This window comes from Cricetulus griseus, chromosome 2 (assembly GCF_003668045.3).
Source record: "Cricetulus griseus strain 17A/GY chromosome 2, alternate assembly CriGri-PICRH-1.0, whole genome shotgun sequence".
NCBI lineage: Eukaryota > Metazoa > Chordata > Mammalia > Rodentia > Cricetidae > Cricetulus > Cricetulus griseus.
In genome coordinates, this window is record NC_048595.1 from 125,312,793 (window position 1) to 125,338,256 (window position 25,464).

At 40.6% G+C, this 25,464-nt stretch overlaps 2 protein-coding genes across 8 annotated transcripts in view; one reads left to right on the forward strand and one right to left on the reverse strand.

Annotated features, from left to right (window-relative positions):
• The first annotated feature begins 7,836 nt into the window (after positions 1–7,836).
• Positions 7,837–21,024, forward strand: Ccne2 (cyclin E2). Of its 7 annotated transcripts, none has more exons than XM_027403503.2 (12): positions 7,837–7,950; positions 9,585–9,624; positions 9,721–9,820; positions 9,902–9,955; positions 10,699–10,850; positions 11,608–11,743; positions 13,604–13,750; positions 15,205–15,300; positions 15,721–15,855; positions 17,538–17,649; positions 18,727–18,884; positions 19,523–21,024. In XM_027403503.2, exons 2-12 carry the CDS (start codon positions 9,611–9,613, stop codon positions 19,634–19,636), a joined length of 1,218 nt encoding a protein of 405 aa, XP_027259304.1. In that variant the 5' UTR covers positions 7,837–7,950; positions 9,585–9,610; the 3' UTR covers positions 19,637–21,024. The 7 variants fall into 7 exon arrangements, with proteins under 7 accessions (XP_027259304.1, XP_027259307.1, XP_027259303.1 ...); XM_027403506.2 differs by having other exon boundaries at positions 7,846–7,950; positions 9,724–9,820; XM_027403502.2 differs by lacking the exon at positions 7,837–7,950 and adding an exon at positions 8,328–8,467.
• Positions 20,949–25,464, reverse strand: part of Ints8 (integrator complex subunit 8) — a 50,460-nt gene continuing 45,944 nt past the window's right edge. The window contains exons 25-27 of the mRNA XM_027403500.2: positions 25,355–25,419; positions 24,669–24,712; positions 20,949–21,149 (exon numbers count right to left, since the gene is read on the reverse strand). Of these exons, the coding sequence (XP_027259301.1) occupies positions 21,033–21,149; positions 24,669–24,712; positions 25,355–25,419 (226 nt within the window). The 3' untranslated portion in view covers positions 20,949–21,032. The remainder of the gene's footprint in view (positions 21,150–24,668; positions 24,713–25,354; positions 25,420–25,464) is intronic.

Genomic DNA, 25,464 nt, shown 5'->3' on the forward strand with positions numbered 1-25,464 from the left:
TGAGAAAGACACCCCATGTTGACTGCCTCTATACGAATGTAAACACACTCATGCATGCACGGGCACACACGATTAAAATTAGGCATGGTGACATACACCTTTAATCCAAGCTCTTGGAGATAGAGGCAGGCAGATCTCTGAGTTGGAGGCCAGCATGTTCTACAGAGGGAGTTCCAGGGCCTGCCTCAAAACTGAATGAATGAATGAATGAATGAATGAATGAATGAATGAATGAATAAAATAAAAAATCAGGCAGGGTGACGCTTATAATTCCAGCACCAAGTATGTAAAAGCAGGAGTATCAGTTCAAGGTCATCCTCAGCTACACTGAGTTTGAGGCCAGCATGAACTACATGAGACCCTGTCTCAAAAATGTTTATATACTTTTAATATATCTAAGGCTGAAGGTACAGCACAGTGGTAGATACTTATTACCCAACCCCCAGCACTGAAAAATTTATACTTTATTATTGAAATTAAACTTTACCTCAAAAGAAAAGCTAATCAAAATATTGAACTCCCAATATTATATGTGCTAAAATATTTAGAAGTAAGTATAAAATCTCTTATTTTATTTTTGGAAATACTCCCCAAAATAAGGCAGAATAGATGGAAAATTTGATGATAAAGCAAAATAGGGAAATGGCAATGGTGGATTCTGGTTGCTCAACACTTTAAACTTTCTGTAATAAAATGAAAGTGAAACTTTTCAACATTTAAGTTGTCCATCATTTAAGTTGTCATCATGCCTATAGCTCCTCCTCTAAGCAAGAGACAAGATACTCGACTAGCCTTTGGCTCCTCTCTCTGCTGTCAACTTCACTCAGTAAAGCCGTTCGGCTCTACCTCTGACACAAATACTGGATGAGACACCTCACCATTTCCCAGTAACCTCACTCTCACCAGTCTACCAACTGATCCCTGCTTGTGCTCTATTCCTTCTTGGGGCTATGCTTCAAACAATGCAGATCCTTATCAATCTCCCCTACTGCATCTCTGCCAACTTCCACCAAATCATATGCTCTTCTTGTTTAAATATGCCAAGGACCTCTGGGCCTGTCATTTCTCTACCTGGAACATTCTCTGCTCAAATGTCACACCAGACGCCTTCACTAAACATCTGACACAGCACATCCCTCACCCTGCCTTCATTTCCTTCTCGGTTACATAGGTTTGTCCTTTCCTAATGCTTACCCTTTTCTGACTAGATCTGTGTTCTAATCAGTCAAAAACTATATACTAGCCTGTGTTATGGTAATGAATTCAAGAATGAAATGTTTCTGCTTCCTTTCCAGGTCATTCCCCTCTGAGATACCATATTATTTTTTTCCTTAGTGCTCAGCAATAGATACTTATTCTGCCCCCCTCCCAGAGATCATTTATTCTTTTTTTTTTAAGATTTATTATTTATGAGTGCTTCAACTGCATGTATGCCTTTATGCCAGAAGAGGACATCAAATCCCACTATAGATGGCTGTGAGCCAACATGTAGTTGCTAGGAATTGAACTCAGGACCTCTGGAAGATCAGCCAGTGCTCTTAACCGCTGAACCATCTCTCTAGCCCCCCGATTATTTATTCTTTAAAAAAGATTATTTGTGTGTGTAAACATGTGTCACTTTGTCAGAGAAAACTTGTTGGGAGTTGGTTCCTGAGGGTTGAACTCAGGTCAGACTTCCAGGAGGTGCCTTTACCTACTGAGCCGTCTCGCTGGCTTACTGGTGAGTGTCACATCTCCTGCAGAAAGCTGGCTTCCTGTCCCCTGCCCATAAGGGCATCTACCTGCAGCTTCTAGAGTCATAACATCCTACTTGCCCAGGTCATGCTTCTCTGCATGGAACACGGAGAAGGCTGAGGAAGCATACCTACTGTCCCTGGACTGTGCTATAGTTCTTGCCTCACTAGGCCTGCCTTCTTGTTTTCCTTTTCCTTTAGTTTGTTTTTGCTTTTAGGAAGGAACTGAATTTGTAGCCCATGTTGGCCCGGAACTTACTTTGTAGCCAAGGATGATCTTAAACTCCTGATCCTCCTGCCTCGATCTCCCAAGCACTGGAGTTACTTAACTTAACTCTAAGGGCAAGTCTACAGAGCCACGGGGACATCTAACAAAAGGCCAGGCTTTTGCCATCCTAGAAGTCAGGAGCAGCTCTCCCTCTAGAGGGCAAGACACTGACGAGTTTGTTGAGGGACAAGCTGCAAAGTTTTCCATGGACTTTGATTCACAGGACAGTACGCACACCTCTGCTGACAGCTGTTACCTCATGAGGGCTGGGGTTGGCAGTCATGAAAGTCAGTCCTGCTCTAGCAGGCCTGTAGGGCTTTGGTGGAGGTAAGCATGTAACAGGGAGGCACAGCTTCCAAGTCCCCAATATTTCCCAACAGGCAGGACAGTCTTCTAGAGGAGGGGTGTGGTCTGAGTGTGCAGGGATAAATGACAGGGGACAGAGGAGATGCAGGAGAACAAACAGGGCAGCAAGTAGACAACAGCACATGGCTGGACTCCTGCCTCCATCTCCTGACTGCTTCGATTATGAGTATGTGTGATGATGCCGGGCTCAGCAGGGTTTACTAGATGGATTCCCTTTAACTCCAGGTAGTACTAGAGGTTAAGTCCAGGCATGGATCCTAAATAAGCACTCTACTACTGAATCATACCCCAGTCCTGGCTTGTTCTTTTCTTATTATGTGAGATTATCATTATGTATTATTACCTCATTATCATTATGCATAATTCATTGTTGCTTAGCTTTAAATCAGCTTCATGATTTAAAAAGTCTTAAAAAGATAAAGATCAAAGCTTTACACAATTTGCAAAGATTAAGTGCTGAGTTACATAAAATAGTTCTAGATACAAACAATAGAGAAAATTAAACAATAACAACCTTCAATGCAGAAACATGGGTACTTCACTTTAAAGGAGAAGAGACATTATTTCCTCTACACCTAGGTTTGAGCTGCATATATTGACTCTTTCCAAAGAGCACAGCACGGAATGGGAAAAAAGACTAACTTTATAATGGCAAAGATTACCTCAGACAAGTGATCAACGGTCAACATCAATCATGATAAACCATGGCAGCACACATCTTAATTCAATGAAATGAAAATACATTTTACATCAATCCTACCATGATTAAAAAAGCAAAGCAGGGCTGGAGAGTTAAGAATAGTTAGTAGTTAAGAATACTCATTGCTCTTGCAAAAGTTCACTCTGCAGCACCCACCCAGTAGCTCATAACTATCTGTAACTCTAGTCCTAGGGGATCTGATGCCTTCTTCTGACCTCTGTGGGCACCAGACAAGCACACACATATATATGCAGGCAAAATACTCTACACACAAAATAAATGAATCCAAAAGATATTCAAACAACCCCATCAAATTCCTAAAGGGCAGCCTACAAAACACTTTATCAGCTTTCTTAAAAATTTACAGTCATGGGGCTGGAGAGGTATCATGGGGCTGGAAAGATGGCTCAGAGGTTAAGAGCACTGACTGCTCTTCCAGAGGTCCTGAGTTCAATTCCCAGCAACCACATGGTGACTCACAATCATCCGTTATGAGCTCTGGTGTGCAGATATACATGGAAGCAGAATGTTGTATACATAATAAATAAATAAATAAATAAATAAATAAATAAAATTTCAGTCATGAGCCTGGCGGTGGTGGTGCACGCCTTTAGTCCCAGCACTCAGAGGCAGAGGCAGGCAGATCTCCGTGAGTTCGAGATCAGCCTGGTCTACAAGAGCTAGTTCCAGGACAGCCTCCAAAGTCACAGAGAAACCCTGTCATAAAAAGCAAGGCAAAGCTGAAAACTGTCACAGGCTAAAGGAAACTATGGACACAATATCTGAATGTGCTTTATCTAAGATACGATTGTGGAGGGATAAAAAGACAGGTAAAGCCAGCAATCCCATTATTTGGGACATGAAAGCAGTAGGATCAGAAGTTCAAGGCCAGCTTGAGCTGGACATTGACAGTTAGAGACCCTGTCTCAATGGGTTAGAGGCCCACCCAGAAACATATAAACTGGTTATGATAAAGCATACCTGTGATCCAGCACTGGAGTAAGTTCAAGGCTATCCTTAACTACAAATAGAATTCAAGGCCATCCTGAGATTCATGGGAACCTGTCTTAAAGACAAAGAAACCAAACATACATTAAGTAAAAAACTAAGGAAGTCCGAATAAAGCATATACTTTAGTTAATAATAACACGATCAACACTGACTTATTAATGACAAATATGTCATGACACGTGACACTAGAGTATGACATACTGGGCATTCGGGTGAAGCAGGCGGGGATACATGAGAGCTCTATTCTACCTGCTCTTTTTTTTTTTTTCCTATAAGTTTAAAACTATTCTAAAAAACATGCAGAAAAAATATAAAAGTGTTAGAAAGCAGAGACAGACAGATCTCCATGAGCTTAAAGGCATCCTAATCTACATAACAAGGTCAAACCAGCCAGGACTATACAGTGAGATCTTGCCTCAAAACCTTGACAAAGGAAGGAAGCTTAGTTAATTCTCTTGCCCATCATCTTTCAGATTAGCATTTTCCAAGATCCTGAACCCTGTGTCTCTGAACCACTGGGTTAACTAACTATAAAAAGATGAATAAAGCTGGGCCTGGTGGTACAAACCTGTAATCCCTGCTATGTCAGAAACTGAGGCAGGAGAGCTGCAAACACAATGCCCAGCCCAGGCAACTTGTTGAGACCTGATCTCAAAAAACTAAAAGAAAAAAATGAAGCCATAATATAGAAGTGGTACTTATACAGGAGGCTCTCGGTTCAGGGCTTAAATAGGTAACTGTTGAGTACAAAAATAAAGATCCAGGAGTTCTACACAGAGAGGGCATGGCAAAGACACAGGAATAACAAGCATGTCTGACTTCATTTCAAAGAAACAGGGTTTTACTATCCTGCCCAGATTAGCCTTGGAGCCTGGGCTCAAACCACCCTGCTTCAGTGTATCAGTAACCAGAAATAGGCAAAAACTCAAACCTGGCTTTCTGGAAAATAAAGAACCTATGTAGGTTTTTTTGGTTTTTTCCTTCCTGAAAATGAACATAAGAACAATCAAAATAATTACTCCAATAAATGTTGTAGAGGTTAATGGTTTATTAGCTGTACCACAAATTCTAATTGGTATTAATAATAAAAACCCAAAGACAGATATTGGGGTTAAAGCTGAAGATCAGAGAAGCAAAACGGCTACCACTAGAGAGTTCTCACCTCCACCAATGCTCAGACAGAAGGAGCCATCCTGTCCCAAACTGCATCTCCAGACTGCATCTGTCTCCACCAAACCTCAGCTGCACTGAGCTCCTGTCTCCTCTGGCCTTATATTCCTCTCTAGAGCTAGGATTAAAGGCGTGAGATCCCAAGTGCTAAGATCACTTTTGTGTGAACTCTGTTTCTCTTTTAGATGGGTTCAATTTTGTGTAGCTCAGGGTGGTCTTGAATTAACAGAGATTTATCTGCCTCTGTCTCCTAAATGCTGGGATTAAAAGTGTGAACCACCACTGCCTGACATCTATGGCTAATTAGTGTGGCTAGCTTTGCACTCTGATCTTCAGACAAGCTTTATTTGTTATATTCATAAACAAAATTATCACCACATTTGGGGCATGCATAGTAGGTTCTTCAGAAAATGACAAGTTTCCTAAATGTATAAAGGAATTTTATACTCTTTCTACATAGCCCTGGCTATCCTGAAACCTACTATGCAGACCAGACTCAAAGATCCACCTGCTCTACTGGGATTAAAGGTGTGGGTCACCATGCTTGTCACAATTTTATACATTTTAAAGCAGATAAATGTAAAGCTGGAACCACTGGGGAAGGGGGGGGCACCAAAAATGAACTTTAAAATATGAAAGATGACATACTTAAGATGACATTTAAAAATACACAACAAGTACTAGAACTTGCTCCATAGACCAGACTGACCTCATACTCACAGAGATACACCTGCCTCTGCTTTCTGATTGCGAGGATTAAAGGCATGTGCCTGTCACCCTGACAGAGAGCTAAAACAGTTCTTTAACTTCTGGTAAGAGCCAGAATAGCTTGTATTTATTGACCATCAATTCTGTGATTGGTTGGTATGTAAGGAGACTCTTTACATTACCAAATTTAATCTTTTTTTTAATACATGTTAGCTATACAGAAAGGTTTCATCATATTATATGCCTGCATAAAACCTTGATACTATTTACTTCCCACTATCCACTTTTGTTCGGTTTCTCTTTATAAACAGTCCCTTTTCTATTTCATGCCCCCCAACATGAGTTTTAATGATAGGCAAGTGCTCTACCACTGAGCTATTCCTGTCTTTAATTCTAATCTAGGTTTTGCATGAGAAAACATGCCATACCTGTCTTTCTGAATCTTATCTCCCTTAACATTATGTCCCAATTCCATTAATTTTCCTGCAAATATAACTTTGTTCTTTATGACTGAATAATACTCAGTTGTGTATGTCTAGCACATTTTCTTTATCCGTTTATTTGGACAGTTGCCTAAGCTGATTCTGTAACCTAGGTATTGTGAATATCGGTGCCATAATAAACGCTTGAAGATACCTTTTGGTTTTTTGAGACAGGGTTTCTCTGTGTAGTCCTGGCCGTCTTGGAACTCACTACGTAGACCAGGGTGGCCTCGAGCTCACAGAGATCTACCTGTCGATGACTCCCAAGTGTTGGGATTAAATTCGAGTGCCACCATTGCCCAGCTTGGTACCTCTGCTTTCTGTTGACTCATTTCCTTTGGGTGTATACCCAAGAGAATCATCCTGATTTTGCTTTCACTACAGCTACTCTGCTCACGTAATAGTTCAGGATATGATCACAATTCTAATGACTTATTTACAATAACTTATTTGGCTCAGCAAATGATACTCTAAGACCAACTCCATGTTAACAACATTTAGTATATCTTGATCAAGTTCACCCACACAGGCCACCAGTTTGGGTTTTTTAGGACAGTGTCACACATAACTTAGGTTGGTCTTGAACTCACTAGGGGCTGAGGCCATCTGTTTAGCTCATACTCATTTAACACATTTATTGAAAGATATTCACTAAGTCCCTTCTGCTTTCTTGCCACCACAGGTTAGATCTCTAATCTGTACAAGATGACGGCAACTGCAAAAGGAGGCAACTCAAGAGCCATGGTAAACATTATTGGTTGTTGGAACTTTCTTAGGCCTAGAACTTTCTTGTGCCTCTCTCTGATTCTGTCGCCTACATGTCAATCTGGGAAAGGGGGCTTTTGCCGGTGTAAGAAACTGTCCTGGGAATCGAAAGGTGTGTGAAAAGGGTCCTCTGCGGGGGCCCTTCCCAGGCTCCCAGAGGCTCAAGCGCAGAGAGGCACAAAAGGTCGTCCGGGGCCGCGGCCTCCATGTGCATCTCGGGAAGGGCGGCCCGCGCGGCGGCTGGCCTTGGCGCCCTCGCACCAGCTCGCCCTGACGAAGCCGGAGGACCGCCCGGCGGTCTTTGTTCCCGGAGCGGCGGCCCGCCACCGGGCTGTGAGGGGATGCCACCGCACACCGGCCCGTAGATGTGCGGGGCGTCTGAGAGGTGGCGGGAGCTGAGCTGAAATACCCGGATCGAGGTTCGGCGCGGCCCGCCACGTCCCAGCAGCGCTCACAGGCCGGATGGATGGATGGCTGGCTGGCGGGGCGGGCGGGCGGGCGGGGCGGGAGGCTCTCCGCGCAGACCGTTCGCGCGGGCTCCGCAGGGCGCGCTGGCGGCGGGGCAGGGCGGGGCGGGGCGGGGCGCACACGTGGTGCGGCCCGTCCTGGCCTTTGGCCGGGTCCCCAGAGAGCCGGCACTCGTGCGGATGGGGACAGCTCCCGCTTCCGTCTCGAGAGGTGGTCAGTGCCCGGAACAGGAGTCCGGGACCAGAAGGGAAGGGCGCGGCGCCAGGGTTTCCCGCCGGGGTATGCGAGGGAGCCGCAGGCAAGGGCCGAGTGGCGGGACGGCGGGTCGGGAGGGCAGGGCTGACACGTACCTCATCCAGCGGCCGGGACACCTTCCCGTGCGCGGCTGCCCGGGCAGGACGAGCTGCTCGTCCCCCGGCGCATGGCTCCGGCTCCGGCTCCGGCTCCGCACGTGGCGGCCCGCGAGCTCCGGCGTGTTTACATTCCGCGAGCGCTCCACGTTGTGCCGCCGTCCTCTCTCGCCATTGGCCGGCTCCGGAGCCGCCGCCTCGCTCCTCCCGGAGGGGCGGGCCCTCGGCTCCCGCTCCCCGCGTCCGGGTAAGACGCGGGTTTCCCGAGGCCCGGGCGATCCCGTGTCCCCTCCCCTGAAATGCCGAGCTGAGGCGCTGCCTGACTCCTCGGCATCCGAGAGCCATCGCGGAAAGGGAGAGGAGCGAGCGGCAGGGCATGCGGGAGCCCGTATGGGGGGACCGACCCGGGGGAGGAGTCTCCACAGCAGCAGCCGCGGCGCGCGCAGGTGAAGCGCCGAGGGGAGGAGCAGCACAGGCCGGGAGGGCAGCCCTGCGGCCACTCGGCGCCCGCCCGCGCGCACTGAGGGCAGGGCGCGGCGCGCGCGGGCGAGCGAGCTGCGCGGGAGGGGGAGGGGAAGGCGCCGGCCGAGGTGTCAGTCTGCGGCGCATGCGTGCGGGGCGGTCCCGGCCCGGCCTATATATTGAGTTGGCGCCGGCGCCAGCTGAGCCGAGCTGTAGAGGGTCTGGCGGTGAGGAGGTGCTGAGTACAGGGGATGCGGGAGGGAAGGGAACCCCGGCTGGCGGGAGCCATGGGAGAGGAGAAACGGGGGGGGGGAGGGGGAGGACGAAGGGCTAGGAGCCTGGGGTTAATGGGTTCCTGAGGTCGGTCCCTGTCAGGATCCTTGTCAGGGGGCCAAGGAGAGGTCGGGGATGGAGGGTACCCCCAAGTGAGAGGCCACGGAAAAGCCTTTCAGACCACCCTCATTTTGGGAAGGTCTCCCGCGCGAGAGGATGGAGGTGTGGATCCTTTTACGGGGGAAAATACTTGAACAGAGTTTCCTCATTTAATCCCCCCCGTTTTTTTTTTTCCTTTTGCTCTTCTGAAATTGGGGTCCTGTCGCCCCTGCAAGCGGCACTGCCTGCCGGGTGGGGCTGGGAAGGAGAGAAGGGAGCCTGGAGGACGTGACACCAGACTCGGTTCCCTCCACCCCCTGCTTCCCCGCCACTGCGGCTCTCCAAATTGGCGCGGAACCGGCTTCTCCAGAGCCCGCTCTTGGAGGCTCCTCCAGGCGCCTGGCGGGCCGAGGCCCGGACGTGCCTTTCCCACCCTGCATGTACAGGGAAATGCGTGAATGGCCGAAAAAAAATTCATCTGAAGGGTGCTGCTGGGGAACTTGGCAAATTACTGAACGCACTTACTTTCCGAGTGTCTGTTCAGTTGATGAAATGATGGCATGTATGTAAAATTACTATGAGATAGATAACTAATGTATTTCAGAAGATAGCGTGTTTTTTTTTTAACAGCTAGTAACGTTAGCTGTTAATTTCTGAATCAATTTTGATTAGCACTTGGAGAATATGAATGACTGTTGTTGATTTTGGTTCTTCTTCTCCCCCATTTAGAGTTTTCATAGGCCTCAAAGAAGAGAATGTCGAGACGCAGGTAACACTGTTAGTTTTGGAGGCATGTTTCAAAATTAGCCCATGCCTTTGAAATACATGACTACTAATTAAACTTCCTTTCTAAAATTCATCACAGTAGCCGTTTACAAGCTAAGCAGCAGCATGCCCAGCCCAACCAGCCAGACTCTCCGCAAGAAGTCCAGATAATTCAGGCCAAGAAGAGAAAAACAGCACAGGTGATTTAAGGAAAATAAGGGAGGAAGGGAGGAAATTCCTTGCCGAGACCTTAGTTTACAATGGTCTTTTCTATTCTCCAGGATGTCAAAAAAAGAAAAGAGGAGATCACCAAGAAGCATCAGTATGAGATCAGGGTAATGCAGACGTGGACTGGGTGGGTTACAGTAGGAAGATTCCTCTGACACTTGTGATGATCTTCGAGGTTAACAGGAAGGGGTTTCATATGTGCCTGAATACTACAGCTGCAGTGTAGTTGGCCTAGAAGCAGCTGGTTCCTTTTTGTAAATCCCTCCCTTTTGGAGCTGGCTGGTATATCAGGGCCCGCCTATATACAGCTCTTTGTTCACTTTCAGACTACAGTTGGAGGGTCCTAATAGCTACCGAGTTGGCATAAAAAAGGATGTGAGATCACTGACAGCCTGGCAGGAGCCTTTTGCTACCCTTCTTCCTATGTGTTCACTTGGAGACAATAATTTTTTCAAAAAGATCCTCTAAGTGAGTTTTCTCAACTGTTAGAAAAGAGCTTTTATTTTTAAAAAGTATCCTTGCTAAATTTTTTTTTTTTTTTTTTTTTTTTTTTTTTTGGTTTTTCAAGACAGGGTTTCTCTGTGACTTTGGAGGTTGTCCTGCTAAAATTTCTAAATCCAGAGAATTTCAACAATTTTTTAAAAATTATTTTACTCTACAAATGCATTCATTATTTCAATACTTAATATCTTGTATTACCAGGATTTGCTATCTAATTTATGAAGACTGGTATGAATTGTATGGCTTTAAAATTTTAATATGGATATCTAATTGGCCGTCATTTGAAGAACAAAAGCTATGGTTTCCAGATAGACTAATAACTTTTTCTCTTTCTTTTTTGAAATGACAGAATTGTTGGCCACCTGTACTGTCTGGAGGAATCAGTCCTTGCATTATCATTGAAACGCCCCATAAAGAAATAGAAACAAGTGACTTCTCTAGATTTACAAATTACAGATTTAAAAATCTTTTTATTAATCCTTCACCTCTGCCAGATTTAAGGTAAAATTTTTCCAGTAATTTCATATCAAAAGTTAAAACAGAATTAAAATAATGCCATGTATTTTCTTTTGACTCCATTATAAAATAGGGAGACTTGGTTTTTTTAATACTTCCCTTACTGAAAAACAGGTATCATTCTACATGAGACAATATTTTCAAGTGATAGCCAGTGATATATTTAAAACCCAGACTACGAAGAACTGAACTACTTTTTAAATGTAGCTTAAATAAAAATGGGAACATTTTCAATTGACTTATCAACGCCACTTATTCCTTACCAAGGTTACTATCAGATATGATATGACTAAGAGGTATAGCTTATAAAAAATATTTATGTAGTAATTGACATTTAACTTGAATAAGCAAATTAATAGTCAAATACATAATAAATCGTCCTCATGCACCTACTACTTTGTTCCACCTTAACCCCATTATAAATGATACTGATACATAAGTGCTGCTGCTGATATATTTTTAAGTGTTGGGACTTAATCATTGAGATAATCTATTTTAAATTTTTTCTAGTTTGCTTTTAAATGGTACCTTAAATCGTAACTTTTAAAAATTATAAGGATTATACAGTATTCCTGAAATTTACCAATAAAGTGGAAATCTTTCGAGTTGATGCCAAGAGCTACTTTTTTCAGTGTGTAATTTGAAGTTGGAGTTGGAAGTTTGAAATGTGGGGTTATGCTATTGTAAACCAAACTTGTATAGATGACAAGGTATCAATTATGTGTCCCCCTCCCCCATGTAGCTGGGGGTGTTCACAGGAGGTTTGGCTAAACATGCTACAAAAGGAGAGCAGATACGTGCATGACAAACATTTTGAAGTTCTGCATTCTGACCTGGAACCACAGATGAGGTCAATACTTTTAGACTGGCTTTTAGAGGTATGTTCAAAAATTAGAAATTTCTTTTTGTCTATAATGGAAAAGTATTTGGATGGGTAGTGCTTTCCATGTGACTTCAGGCCATGCTATCCAGTACCAGGAAACTACCTTTTGTAGGGCACAAACTAATTTGTAGCACCTAAAGTAGAATATGACTTGATTTTTTTTTTTCCTTGTAGTGCTGGGGATTGAACTTAGGGCCTTTGTGTGTTAGGCCAGCACTGAACTACAACCCCAGACCAGCTACCTTTCTTAAGGGTAAAACCAGGAATTGGAGCATAGCTAATGGTAGTGTGTCCTCAGTACCAAAGCAGAGAGTAAAATCCCAAGAATATACCTTCTGTGATCCAACCCAAACCACAATCAGAAATCCCCAACCTGCCAGGTTTGGTTCTACTTGAGGGTACTAAAGGTGATAGAATGTATAGTTGACTAGGTTTTGAATACAAGCAGACAAAGAACCAGCTTAGACTTCAAGGCCCTTGGACATCCTTTTTCTGCATTATCAAAGCCAAATCATGAATCCTAAGCCAAGAAGTTTTGGATACCCAGAGGCCCCAAGTCCTCTAAGTCCCATTTAGCTTCCTTTCAGAAATACACTATACTTCTGTTGTATATGCCTGCAACCCACAAAGGCTGAGGCAGAAAGGTTAGGGCTAAAGGGAGTATCAGTAAGCCTGAAATCTCTAAATTCATGCAAACATTTTTTTTTTATTATTTGGGTCCATTCACCGTCTCTGGATTATTATAGGTCCCTCAAATTACTGCTGAGGAAACAATTATTTGATGTTAAACTGATTTTCTTCCACCCCTGGATATTTGCTTTGTAGTCTGATAGGAGATGATGGATTGTGGCAGGAGGATTTACAAGTTTCAAGCAAGCCAGTACAGGTTATATTATCTCAAAATAAATTTAAGGGGCTTAGTGGCCAATGCTTACCCAGCACAGTGAAGCTCTGGGTTTGATCCCTAACATTAGGGGGAAGTTGTAGATTTATTCTAAGGGAGGAAGACTGGGTGGACCTTCTGGTAGGTAAACATGGTAGATCTCAGAACTTATCAGAAATGTTTCCAAGACTATAAAATGAGGTTGTGTTATCAGGTCATTGTCCGTGAGATTATCCATTAACAGCATGGAAAGGAAACAATAGAGTTTGCTTTTTTTTCATTTGGGGGATCTGAAATTGAACATACGGTCTATTTCTGAATATCTAGTTATAATGGCATCAATAAATCAGAATTCTATTAATTAAAGTTTTTACTTTGTATGAATGTAAAAATAAGTTCATTGTTGAAAAAAAATGCAACATCTCTCCTGAAGTGGGCATCAGATCTAGTACTGAAGTTATAAGCAGTGATAAGCTGCCTAGATTCTGATTCCAGGAACCAGTACAAGCTCTTTGCTACTGAGCCATTCACCAGGTGTCATTCCTGGATAGGAACAGAATAGTTCTTAATATACTCAGTGCTTGTTTTAAACTCATCTGTTATTGTTTCTGTTTACTCGTTTCCAAAAAGGAGATAATGGCACCCATTTCATGGACTAACTTTGAAAGTTAAAATCTTTAAGTGTGGGAATGGCAATATTTATTAATATGAAAATGAGGGCAATTACCAGTAAATCAAAATCATGAAAAGATTTTATGACCAATGTTTCTATATTAGCCTACAAAAAATATGAAAAGGCAAAGCTGTAAAATTAGGAGCATGAGGATGATAATGGGCTCACTAGCCATACATACTAATCCCTCCATTGTGTTAATATATTAGCCTCAAAGCAGTCCATAATTTGGTATAATAAAGATGACTTTATACTTTGGAAAAGCTCTAGAGATGATATTTGAATATTTTATCCTTCAGGTTTGTGAAGTATACACACTTCATAGGGAGACATTTTACCTTGCCCAAGACTTTTTTGACAGATTTATGTTGACACAGAAAGATGTAAATAAAAATATGCTTCAACTCATTGGGATTACCTCATTGTTCATTGCTTCTAAACTTGAGGTAAGTTCTTAAATTTCATACAGATATATTTATTGTAAACCTGGTTTCTAAATGAACACATTAATCTCAGGTTACTATCATTTTCTGTATTAAATCTTTAATAGGAATAGGAATTGTTTCATTAGCAGAAGAAGAAATTATCATAGGTCTTAATTTTAGTCTCTGGTTTATATAGTTTGTCTATATTAGTCTCTAGTTTAAATGTTGAAATAATATGGCTCATTTCACCAGATAAACTATCAGGGTTTTTACAAAGTTATATAGCACATGGGTTCAAAAGAATGGTCTTTAAAAATTAAACAATCAAATGAAAGAAATGTTATTTTGTTTAAGAATAATAGTCTATCAAGCAAAAATTTTCCTGTCTAATGTTGGTGTCATGTTAGGAGAAAACTATTGCCTCAAACTTTTAAAATACGTAATTGCCATCTTTTACTTTTTAATAGACTATTTGGTTGTTACCAATGTTCTCTACAGCTGGTACCATTATGAGCACATTAATATCCCAAAGTATATTTTTCTAAGTATGCCTTCTAAGCTTTTTAAGTTATCTCCCAGTTCTGCAACATATGGCATATCACTTTTTAGAATCAGCCTGTCCTATTGTTTCAGGCACCTTTGTATATTAAAATCATAGTCTTTAGTTTGCTGCCATGAGCCAGGTTTCTAAGCCTCTGATAATTTCTAATCCTTGGGACTTTCAAGACAAATTTGCCATTAAACAAAAGAATCCTCTCCTCCTGCCCCTTGCTATACTGGAGATTGAGCCCAGGGTCTCCCAGTGTAGCACTGGCTGGCCTGGAACTTAGTACAGAGACCTCAAAGAGATTTGCCTGACCCTATCTCTTTGCTAGAATTAAAAATGTGTATTATCACATCTGGCCTTGTTTTTTTTTTTTTTTTTTTTTTTTTTTAAGATTACGTGTTACCAAAGCAATCATAAACCAAGTATATTTTCACAAATATACTTTCATACTAAGTTAATGTGTTTAGTTACTAGAACTTACTTTTGTTGCTTTGAGTGGCCTAAGCTGGAAGATGACCTTGATCTTGCTGCCTCCACTTACCAAGGATTACAGGCAGGCCTATATGCAGTGCTAAGACTTCCTACACATAAGGCAAGAGCTCAACCAAAGGAGCCACACCCCAGTTTATTTGCAGAGTGTCTTGTTTTGGTCTGACCACCAGACTAGACAATATTAAAAAGGTTATTGTAACAGATTAAGATATGCATTGATTATTAACTAAAATACAAAGTCAACTCTAGAAAAATAAATCTTGATAATCAGTACAATAGCTAGCCACAGATAACTACATACAAAAAATAAAAAACACTGGTTTTGATTTATAATCACTTTGTAAAGCTGTCCTTAAAACTGAAGTGTACATATATATAGTCTGTATGTAATTCTTTTTTTATTTACAATGCCTAATAAAAAAATTTTAAATTAAAGGAAATCTACGCTCCCAAACTCCAAGAGTTTGCTTATGTCACTGATGGTGCTTGCAGTGAAGTAGATATCTTAAAGATGGAACTCTCTATATTAAAGGTAATAACAATCAGTGTGCTTTCTTAATTGCAGCTTTGTGATATATAGTTATGAGTGAACTTTGGATATAGCAAAGAGCCAAACTTAGGGGCAATGAGATGACAACATTTTGATTCCTAGGGGACTCACATAGTGTACAAAGTCCTCTGACTTCCACATGCAAGTCACACATGTGCCTACACCCAAAATAAATATGATTTTTGAACAAACTGTTAAAAAGAGCCAAAATCGATGTTTTAACCTGGGCATAGAATTCTAAAAGATTAATGCAGCATATATTGCTATTGATTGGTGATTGGTAAGGGAATTAACCTCTGAACTCTATGTATACTCTGTGTGTGTGTGTGTGTGTGTGTGTGTGTGTGTGTGTGTGTGTGTGTGTGTAGTTATTAATGGGAATTTTTAAAATTTCATTGACAGGCTTTAAAATGGGAACTTTGTCCTGTAACAGTCATTTCCTGGTTGAATCTTTTTCTCCAAGTTGATGCTGTTAAAGATGTTCCTAAGGTTCTTCTACCTCAATATTCTCAGGAGACATTCATCCAGATAGCTCAGGTACTGACCCTGTTACTGAACATAGCTAATGTTATTGTTGATTACAGATTTATTTAGTGTATATATAAGTCCTGGACTACACAATGATATGGCATACCAACTTACATCTTAGTTGACAAAAAAATTTTGACCCATAAAATTCTGTCCCTAATACTTAACATTGCTTAATAATTCTAGAGAAGAAAATCTTAAACTTTTATAAGAATTTCCATTTTTAGGGTTTGGGGTTGGAGTAAAATGCCCTTTTGATATAAAATGGGGCAAAAATGGTATCAACTAGTTGTCTTTGGGGTTTTGGGGGCAGGAGAGGCTATTTTGTTTTTGTTTTTCCAGATAGGGTTCTTCTATGTAGCCCTGGCTGTCCTGGCACTTTTCTCTGAAAACCAGGCTGGCCTTGAACTCAGAGATCCACCTGTCTCTGCCTCCCAAGTGCTGGGTTTAAAGATAGCATTGTACCACTATGCCCAACCTGCTGTTATTTAATTCTAATTAAAATTTTCCTAGGCCAGCATATAACAGGCATTCTAACAAAATGACTGTAGAGATTGAGGATCCCATTCTTTTTAAATAAGTAAGATCTGAAGGCTGGAGTTCTACCATATATAAGTGTGAAAAAAATCTACAGTTTTATTCAATGTAGGATGGGAAATTGAATTTCGATGAGTATTAAGTCATATGGGTTAGAGCTTGGGTTTTAAATCTGTTAGCCAACAAAGTTGTGGAATGTTTCTAGTATATACTTTTGAATATCCCTATTCCAAAATGTTGAAAATACTCTGAAATTGGAATTTTTGAATGAAAACTTCCACACTTCAGTAATTGGTCACAAAGAACAGGCACACTAAAAATATTCTATAAAGCTGAATATGTATGTATATAAGGTATGTGTAAGTGAATGGAGTTTTGACATGAATCCCAACTTCTCACACGTGTAAATACTTAAATCCAGAAACATCCAAATTCCAAAACACTTATCTTATTCAATTTGTTGTAGTATTTCACTTCCAACTCTCCTCCAGTTTATACCACTTTCTTGCCTGATGAGTACAAAAACTAAGTTTTATTTACTGAACAGCAATCACCTTAAATCTTTGAAACAATCTAGCCTTTACATCATTCCAATTGCTGCTTTTTGGGTTCTTGCATTACCAAGATGATACTACTTAACTCTAGTTGCTGCTAAGATTATTGCATTCTAGTTTGTCCATTTTACTGTCCTTTTTCCTAGATTTAGAATCTTAACAGTAGTTAAAATAAGTTTAAGTAGTAGTGATCTAACTTCTAAAAGGTCTTTACAACTTAACCTTCTAGCTTTATTTGCCTTCAACTGCTCACTTGGCTAATGAAGGAAGGTATTTCTTGCTTATTTCATAATAAAAACTATTACATTTGGTAATATTCTTCTATCTCAAACATTTCTCTGTCCACCAATCTTTCTGCCTGGCTTATTAACCTAATTTAGAAGGCTTTGTTAGCTTTTCCCAGTCTAGATGAAGTACACACCCTGCTAATACATTATCACTATGTTCCTACAGTGCTATCCTGGTTTTTGCTCCCTCCCCTGCAATCCTGAGACTAGATGGTTGCTTATTCATTTACCTTAGAGTTAGCAGTCATGGTATATGATCTACAAAGTAGGGACATACTCATCTCTTAAATTACTTATACTTTTTCTTTATTAGCTTTTAGATCTGTGTATCCTCGCCATTGACTCATTAGAATTCCAATACAGAATTCTGGCAGCTGCTGCTTTGTGCCATTTTACCTCCATTGAAGTAGTTAAGAAAGCCTCAGGTATGACTATTGTTCACTTCTCTTTTTTTTTTTTTGTTTTTGTTTTTGTTTTTGTTTTTGTTTTTGGAGACAGGGTTTCTCTGTGGCTTTGGAGGCTGTCCTGGAACTAGCTCTCATAGACCAGTGTGGTCTCAAACTCACAGAGATCCGCCTGCCTCTGCCTCCCAAGTGCTGGGACCACTGCCTGGCCTATTGTTCACTTCTTACCTGTTCTCTTTTAATGGAACTACAGGGACTTTAATACCTTATCAAGCACACAATTTAATAATTTACTGATTATTTTTCTGTTAGAAGTACTTTAAAGCCCTTAGGGTCTCTCCACAAGCAAACTAATACAATGGAAATTAAATTTATTAAATTCATTTGAAGCAAATAAGCACAATTCTACTTTGTACTAATATGTGTGTGTAGGTTAAAAAGCTCTGAAGCGGGCCTAGAAAGATGGCTCGGTGGTTAACAGCACATACTTCTTTTAGAAGACCAAGGTTTGGTTCCTAACCCCATATCAGGTGGTTCACAACCACCCATAACTCTAGCTCCAGGGCATCTGATGCCCTCTTCTGATCTCTGTGGACACTTGTGCACAGACTCACAAAATTATAAACCTAAAAACACTTTACAGAGTCAGGTGAGAGGCACAAGCTTATAACCCCAACACTTGGGAAGCTGAATCAGGAGGGCAGCCAACCTGGGCTTCAGAATGAGCCTTGAGAAAGCTATGTGTTCTTTCAGCTTTACCGTCATAAAAAAGTTTGATAAATGTGTGATCATTTCTGTTAAGTTTTTAAAGGACCTAAAAATTGGAAGTGGGGGCCTGGAGAGATGGCTCAGTGGTTAGGAACACTAGCTGGTCTTCTCAAGGTCCTGAGTTTAGTTCCCAGCAACCACATGATGGCTCACAACCATCTGTAATGAGATCTGGTGCCCTCTTCTGGCCTGCAGGGATACATGCAGACAGAACACTATATATATATATAATAAATAAATCTTTTAAAAAATGGAAGAACAAAGTACATTGGGCATATTAAGATCGTTTCTGTTACATAATTTAACATTTTATTAACTTTTTAAATCTAGGTTTGGAATGGGATGACATTTCAGAATGTGTAGACTGGATGGTGCCTTTTGTCAGTGTAGTAAAAAGTGTAAGTCCAGTGAAGCTGAAGACTTTTAAGAAGATACCCATGGAAGACAGACATAATATCCAGACACACACGAATTATTTGGCTTTGCTGGTACGGTTTTTTAATTTGGGGACTTGTTTTAATTTAAACTTTAATTTAAAATCTTTCACTGTTTAAGTCTTGCCATCTAGTCAAGTCTTGCAAGAGATGGAGAGGACATTGTAGACTACTACTTCAGACAGTTACATAGGATGATAAAGGGGAAAGTAACAGTCATGTTGATTTTAAAATGTGAAGGAGATAATAAAATTAAGGCAAGCTTGTTGGCACAGGCCTATAATCTTAACAATGGGAAGCCTGAGGCAGGAGGATCAAGACCACCTAGGGCCACATAGTAAGACTGTCTCAAGGAAAAGATTACTGTGAAGCAGCTCAAAATCAAGACCAGCAGTCCAGATAAGAAATTAAAAATGTTTTTGTTTGTTGTTGTTTTGAAACAGGGCCTTATTAGAATTAGCTAAATAAACCAGGCTGGCCTCAAATTCATATAGATCCATCTGCCTCTGCCACCTGAGTGTTGGGATTAAACAACTGGCCTAAGGTAGACTCTAAATTAGGCTTGGAGAGTCTCAAACAAGTAGGTATATATCTGAGATATTTATGTGTATGTGTATGTATATTGTAGATATAAAAGTATATATTACATCTATTTAGCTGTTAATTATTGAATAATTCCTTCACATGTACAGAATGAAGTAAACTACGTGAACACCTTCAGAAAAGGAGGGCAGTTGTCACCAGTGTGTAATGGAGGCATCATGACACCACCGAAGAGTACTGAGAAACCACCATTAAAACACTGAAGTTAACAACAAATTGGAATTGAGCAAATACTGGATAGAGGTTCATACACATGAGTAAGTTACAGGAAAGTAGTGCTGTGGCTATCCTTGCCTACTGAGGAGTTACACTGCCATTCTTTTATTTAAAAACTACATCAATTTGGCACTAAATGCCTAGGATGCATGAAGCCTTGGGTTCAATACTCGGCACTACAAAAGAACAAAAAAACTTCACAAAAAGATTGGCACTAAGAAAATTTCCTCCATTTAAAAGAGGATTTGTTTACAGAGGCGACTTCACTCCCAAGGACAGTGGATAGAAGCCAGAAACAATTTATGCTGTAGCAGTTTCTGTTTGTTATTGTGTTTCTTTACAGTCCAGTGTTACTGTGTTTCTCTTGGTAAACTAGGAATTTTATCATTGGAATATGGACTAAACTACTTAAAGGATACATAAGCCTACACAGAACTCTAAAACTAGATTTTAGATTCTTAAATTCCTATACTCTTGAATGGTGCAATTTGTCTTTTGAAAATGAAATTTAAACCTATTTACAAAGATTGTTTTGTAATAAAGTGACTAATTTATCTAAAGCTGTTTGTAACAGTGACAAAACTTGAATATTTACAAATGGTGAAGTTCAATCTGTTTTTAACTAGTTTGTTTGCCTTGCCATATTTCTTAATCAGTGGCATTGAACCAAATGTTTAAACTGCTCTAAACAATGGGAGAACCAAAGAAATTATAAACAAGATAAATGCTTTGGCTTCTATAGGGGTTTGTACTTTAGCTAAAGTTTCCTTTATAATCTTTTCATGTATCACAATCTGAGTGAAACTTTAATGCATTTGCAAACTACATTAGAAAGTCACTTTATTACACTAAGCTATCCTTAAGTATTTTGAAGTGTTATATGACTAAGGCTTTATGTTTGGAAAACTGTCAGTCTATTTTTAAGCCCTATATTATGAGATGAGGACCGTGTCAACATGGTAAAACTTATGTGACCTAAAATTCTATTTTCTATGGCAGAAAAAATATTAAATGTATACTGACTCCTAGAAATCTATTTATTTAAACTTACTGTATATACAATAGCTACTTATACATTAAATATTTTAAGTTAGCCTTTGAAAAGGAAATTTGGGCCCAAAAGTCAGTTTCATTAGAACAAAAGTGATACCAGAGTGCCAGGTTACCAGACATGTGAACCTTTTCTCTCTTTGAAGAAATTGTAAACTATATGTTAATTTGTTAAGTTTTTGTATAGTTTTTGTTTATAAAACTACTTTCAGTTTTTGTCTGAAAAGAAAACACCACTAAGTGTACATATGTATTATACAAACTTAATCTTTTAATACTGTTTACTTTTAGCCCATGTTTAAAAAATAAAAGTTTAAAAAAGTAACTAACTGCTTAAAAGTAAAGTTTTGCCATTGCTTGTAGAAACTTCTTTTTCCTTCTCTGTGCTGCCAGCTGTAGTACTTCTTCAGGGTTGCTTGCATTCAATTCTGTTTGGCCAATGGCTTTGATCTTAAAACAGAAAAGTGTTATTAGGAGTCTGGCTAAAAAAATAAGTCAAAGTTAAAAATAACTAAATTGAATTATGCAATTAGTTTAAGAGCTACAGAAAAAATTAACCTAACTATTGCATTGATCTCCTAAGATATAATTACCTGGAAGAACATTTTGTTACATTAAATAAATTCCTGTATGCTATGGGTTAGCAGGAAAGGAAGGGTGGGTGGAAGGGGTGGGGTTGGGTCACAAACCCAATTTAGGGAAGCACAGAGGCAAGAAAGTCAGAAGAGGCTATGGACAGAGTGGGTTATAGTAATAACACCATGGAAAACATTTGACAATAAGAATAGTGTAAAAGTGGTAAGTAAAACTGTAGCTACGAGACCCCTCTAATGTGGGTTAAGATAAGCCTATGTAGAAGAATCAGGAGGCTAAATGAGACAATAAGGATATATAGTTAGAAGCTTTAAAGGAGAAGGAACTTTAAAAATATATAGTTGGGGGGGGGGGGGGGGGGCTCATGTGTGGTGACATACACCTTTAAGCATAGCATTCAGGAGGCAGATGATCTCCAAGTTTGAGGCCAGCATGATCTTCATTTTGAGTTGCAGGCCCACTAGGGCTACATAGTAAGACTGTCTCAGAAAATTAAAGACATCATAGGCTATTGCCCTTGGTTGCCTCCCAGACATGGAAGGTAGTAAGATATACTCCTCAAGACTCAGTACACTTCAAATACAGGGCCCAAAGTCTCCTGACCTGAAAGCCTCTCAAGGCCTAGCTTCCATGGTACCAGAAGGCATCATACAAAGGAAGTAATAAGCAAGCCACAGCCCTACTTAGCTATGATACCTATGACCCACAATAACCAGCATGGCACAATAACTCAAAGGTGCAGCAGTGTCACTCATACCTTGGTAGTAACCAACAGCTCTCTAACTGGATCTAACACCATTCATCAAGAGGGAAACCATGCCTTGTACCAGAAATCTGTCCAACTACCCAGGGCTACTTTACTAAACCAGCATAATCCCTAACTGCACTCTAAATATTTGTCCTTATACCCACAAGTAAGTGTAGTCCTCACTTCTCATCAAGAAAGCTTCTCTTTGTACCAGACAGAAACCATTACAGAAAATCTCAACTGATCAAAGTATAGAGATGTGGAGCCTGGTAACAACAGATACATCCACAAGATAACTCCCACACCTAAGGCTCAGGGATCATCTTAAAGATTTTAAGAACCAGAGGGTAAGGGAGTTTTCTGTGATAGTGCATCTCCTAAGAGTGTTAGAAACCCATAAACTCACAAAATAATCTAACAGGACAATAGACAAGCTAAAGTGGATGGGGAAAGTTTACAAGGCCTCAATCCTAAGAGTGGGAAAGATAGTCACATCAGGAAAGAGCCCCCCAACTGGTTATTAGTTCTTGTATATACACACATACATTCATGTACGCAATAATTCTTTTTAAAAGGCTGTGAATTTGAAAGGAAGGGGATATGAGAGGGCTTGGAGAGAGGAAAGGGAAGGGAGAAATTATGTAATCTCAACTGTTTTTTAATGATACAGTATAAAAATACCAAGGGAACACTATGAATATTGCCTTCCAGCCCCAGGTAAATTAGGAATGGGGGAACAGAAGCAAGATAGCTCAATGGTAAAAGTGCTTGCCATGAAAGCCTGATGATCCCATGGCAGAACTAGTTTCCCAACTGTGAACTCTATAGGTATACTCTGGTACACAAACATGCACTAATAGTAAAAGGGAAATAGAATAGGGGCTGGTGAGATGGTTCAGGGTTAGGATTAGTGGCAGTGTTAGCCACTCAAGCCTGACTTGAGTTCAGTCAGGTTCCCAGACTATCATAAAGGGCAGCCACAATAGCACACACATCTGTAATTCCAGCACATCCCTCTGGAGATGGGAGGTAAAAACAATACCCAGAAGCCTACAGACCTACTGGTCTAACACACCCAGCAATTAACAAAAGATCCTCGAAAGGTAGAAGGCAAGGATCAACACCCAAGGTTGTCCTGTCAGCCAGCCACATGTCCACCATGGCACACTAAAACACTACAAACGCTAAACACACTATTAAAAAACAAATGGGAGAAGATAGGGCATTCAATCAAGTGGGCTAACATCATGTTCTTTCTTTTATTATTTTAGGGGGACAAAAGTCTGTTTCATTGAATTAATAGTCTTACAACTTTATCTAAGTATACCTTTTTTTAAAAAAAGATTTATTATATATACAATGTCCTGTCTGCATGTATGCCTGCATAGAAGAAGAGGGTACCAGATCTCATTATAGATGGTTGTGACCCACCCAGCAAGTGGTTGCTGGGAATTGGACCTCTAGAAGAGCAGCCAGTGCTCTTGACTGCTGAGCCATCTCTCTAGCCCCCCACCAAAGTACATTTTAGAAGGTACTAACAGAACATACTTTCACTAAAGAGTAAAGGAAGGAAAGTGTAAAAGAAAGGAAAGATCTGCAGTAATACTGATTTACCACATGTAATACATGTAAAATTTTAAATATTGGAATAGTGTAGTGGTTTGAAAGAAAATGACCCCCATAGCTCACATGGAGTAGCATTTTTAGGAGGTGTGGCCTTTTGGAGTAGGTGTGGTGGTATTGGAGGAAATGTCACTGGTGGCAGGTTTTGAGGTCTCAGATACTCAAGCCAGGCCCAGTGTGACACTCTTCTTGCTGCCTGCAGATCCAGATATAGAACTCTCAACTACCTTTCCAGCACCATGTCTGTCTGCATGCCGCCATGCTCCCCACCATGATGACAATAGAGTAAACCTCTGAACTGTAAGCCAATCCTAATTAAGTATTTTCCTTTATAAGAGTTGTCATGGTTGGGCTTGTTGCCAAACCTGACATCCTGAGTTCAATCTTTGACACTCACATAACAGAAGTAGAGAACGGACTAATGCAAGTTGACACTGATCTTTAGAATACACTCACACATTATACAGAAATGTAAAAATAAGAAAAGGATGAGTCAAATTTAAATAAATTACTTATTGAGTAATTGTTGGGCACCATTCTGGTTATCTATGAAAAAGCCAAGGCCTCACAGAATAGTAAATAAATACACAGCATGTCAAATATTGGTAAATGTTACAGAAAAACTTTAAAAGGAAAATGAGAATAAGAGTAACAGAGGTGGCCAGGGAAGGCTAATCACTAAGACAACAAAGCAGAGACCTGAAGGAACCAGAACATTCCAAGATAAGAAAATACCAAAAGTCCCTAGGGATATTTGCATTGAAGTTTAGCAAAGGGGAAAACCAAATCAGCCACTGTAAGGCTTCTGTGACAGGAAAAATCACTTGAAAATTTACAACAGATTACAAAATCTTCTAACATTTTAAAGTCAATTAACATTACAAGCAAATGATAACTAAATTCTGACAGTAAATGGGCAAACAGGATCTTTGCTCAATCTCACAAATCTAAATTGTTTAATATTCTGAAAATAACATCACTGAAGAAAGGGTAAGGCAACTTACAGCAATCTGTCTTTTATCTGTTTCTCCTCTTTTATGATGAAGATCTGAATGTGCAGTTAAGAATAATAAAACTGAGCAGGGCAGTGGTGGCGCACGCCTTTGATCCCAGCACTCAGGAGGCAGAGACAGGCAGATCACTGTGAATTCGAGACCAGCTTGGTCTACAAGAGCTAGTTCCAGGACAGCCTCCAAAGCCACAGAGAAACCCTGTCTCGAAAAACCAAAGGGGGGGAGGGTAATAAAACTGATTGTTATATCAATATAGGATCTCAATTCTGTGAGTCTGGTGAGGTGGTTCAGCAGGTAAAGGAGCTTGCTGCCAAATCTAATGACCGGAGCTCAACCCCCAAGACCTACATGGCAGAAGAAAATTGACTTCAAGGTTGTCCTCAGTGTGTGTGACATTCATACACACTGCAGAATGTGTATATACACAATCATATATGTGACATATTTTTAAAATTCTGAACTGTTTCTGTTTTAGCTTGGAAACCATGTTCCATGAAGTATTTTTTTTTTTGGGGGGGGGGTTCAACACAGTTTCTCTGTGTAGTCCCAGCTGTCCTGGAACTCACAGAGATCCACCTGCCTCTGCCTCCTGAGTGCTGGGATTAGGGGCATGTACGAAATACTTGAAATGACAGACATGAACTGCTGTGACATCACATGCACTGGTGGAAGGATACAAGTCAAGTACTCCAAGATAGTGACATCCCAAATGTAGTCATAGTAGGAGTCCATAGCGTCATGGCTGCAAAACACAATCTCTCATTATTTAATGCAAAAGCTTCAGACT

Coding starts and splice junctions, on each gene's coding strand:
- Ccne2 (XM_027403503.2), top strand. Junction 15,301..15,720: donor TGGAACTCTCTATATTAAAG/GTAATAACAATC, acceptor TTTCATTGACAG/GCTTTAAAATGGGAACTTTG. Junction 18,885..19,522: donor CGAATTATTTGGCTTTGCTG/GTACGGTTTTTT, acceptor TCACATGTACAG/AATGAAGTAAACTACGTGAA.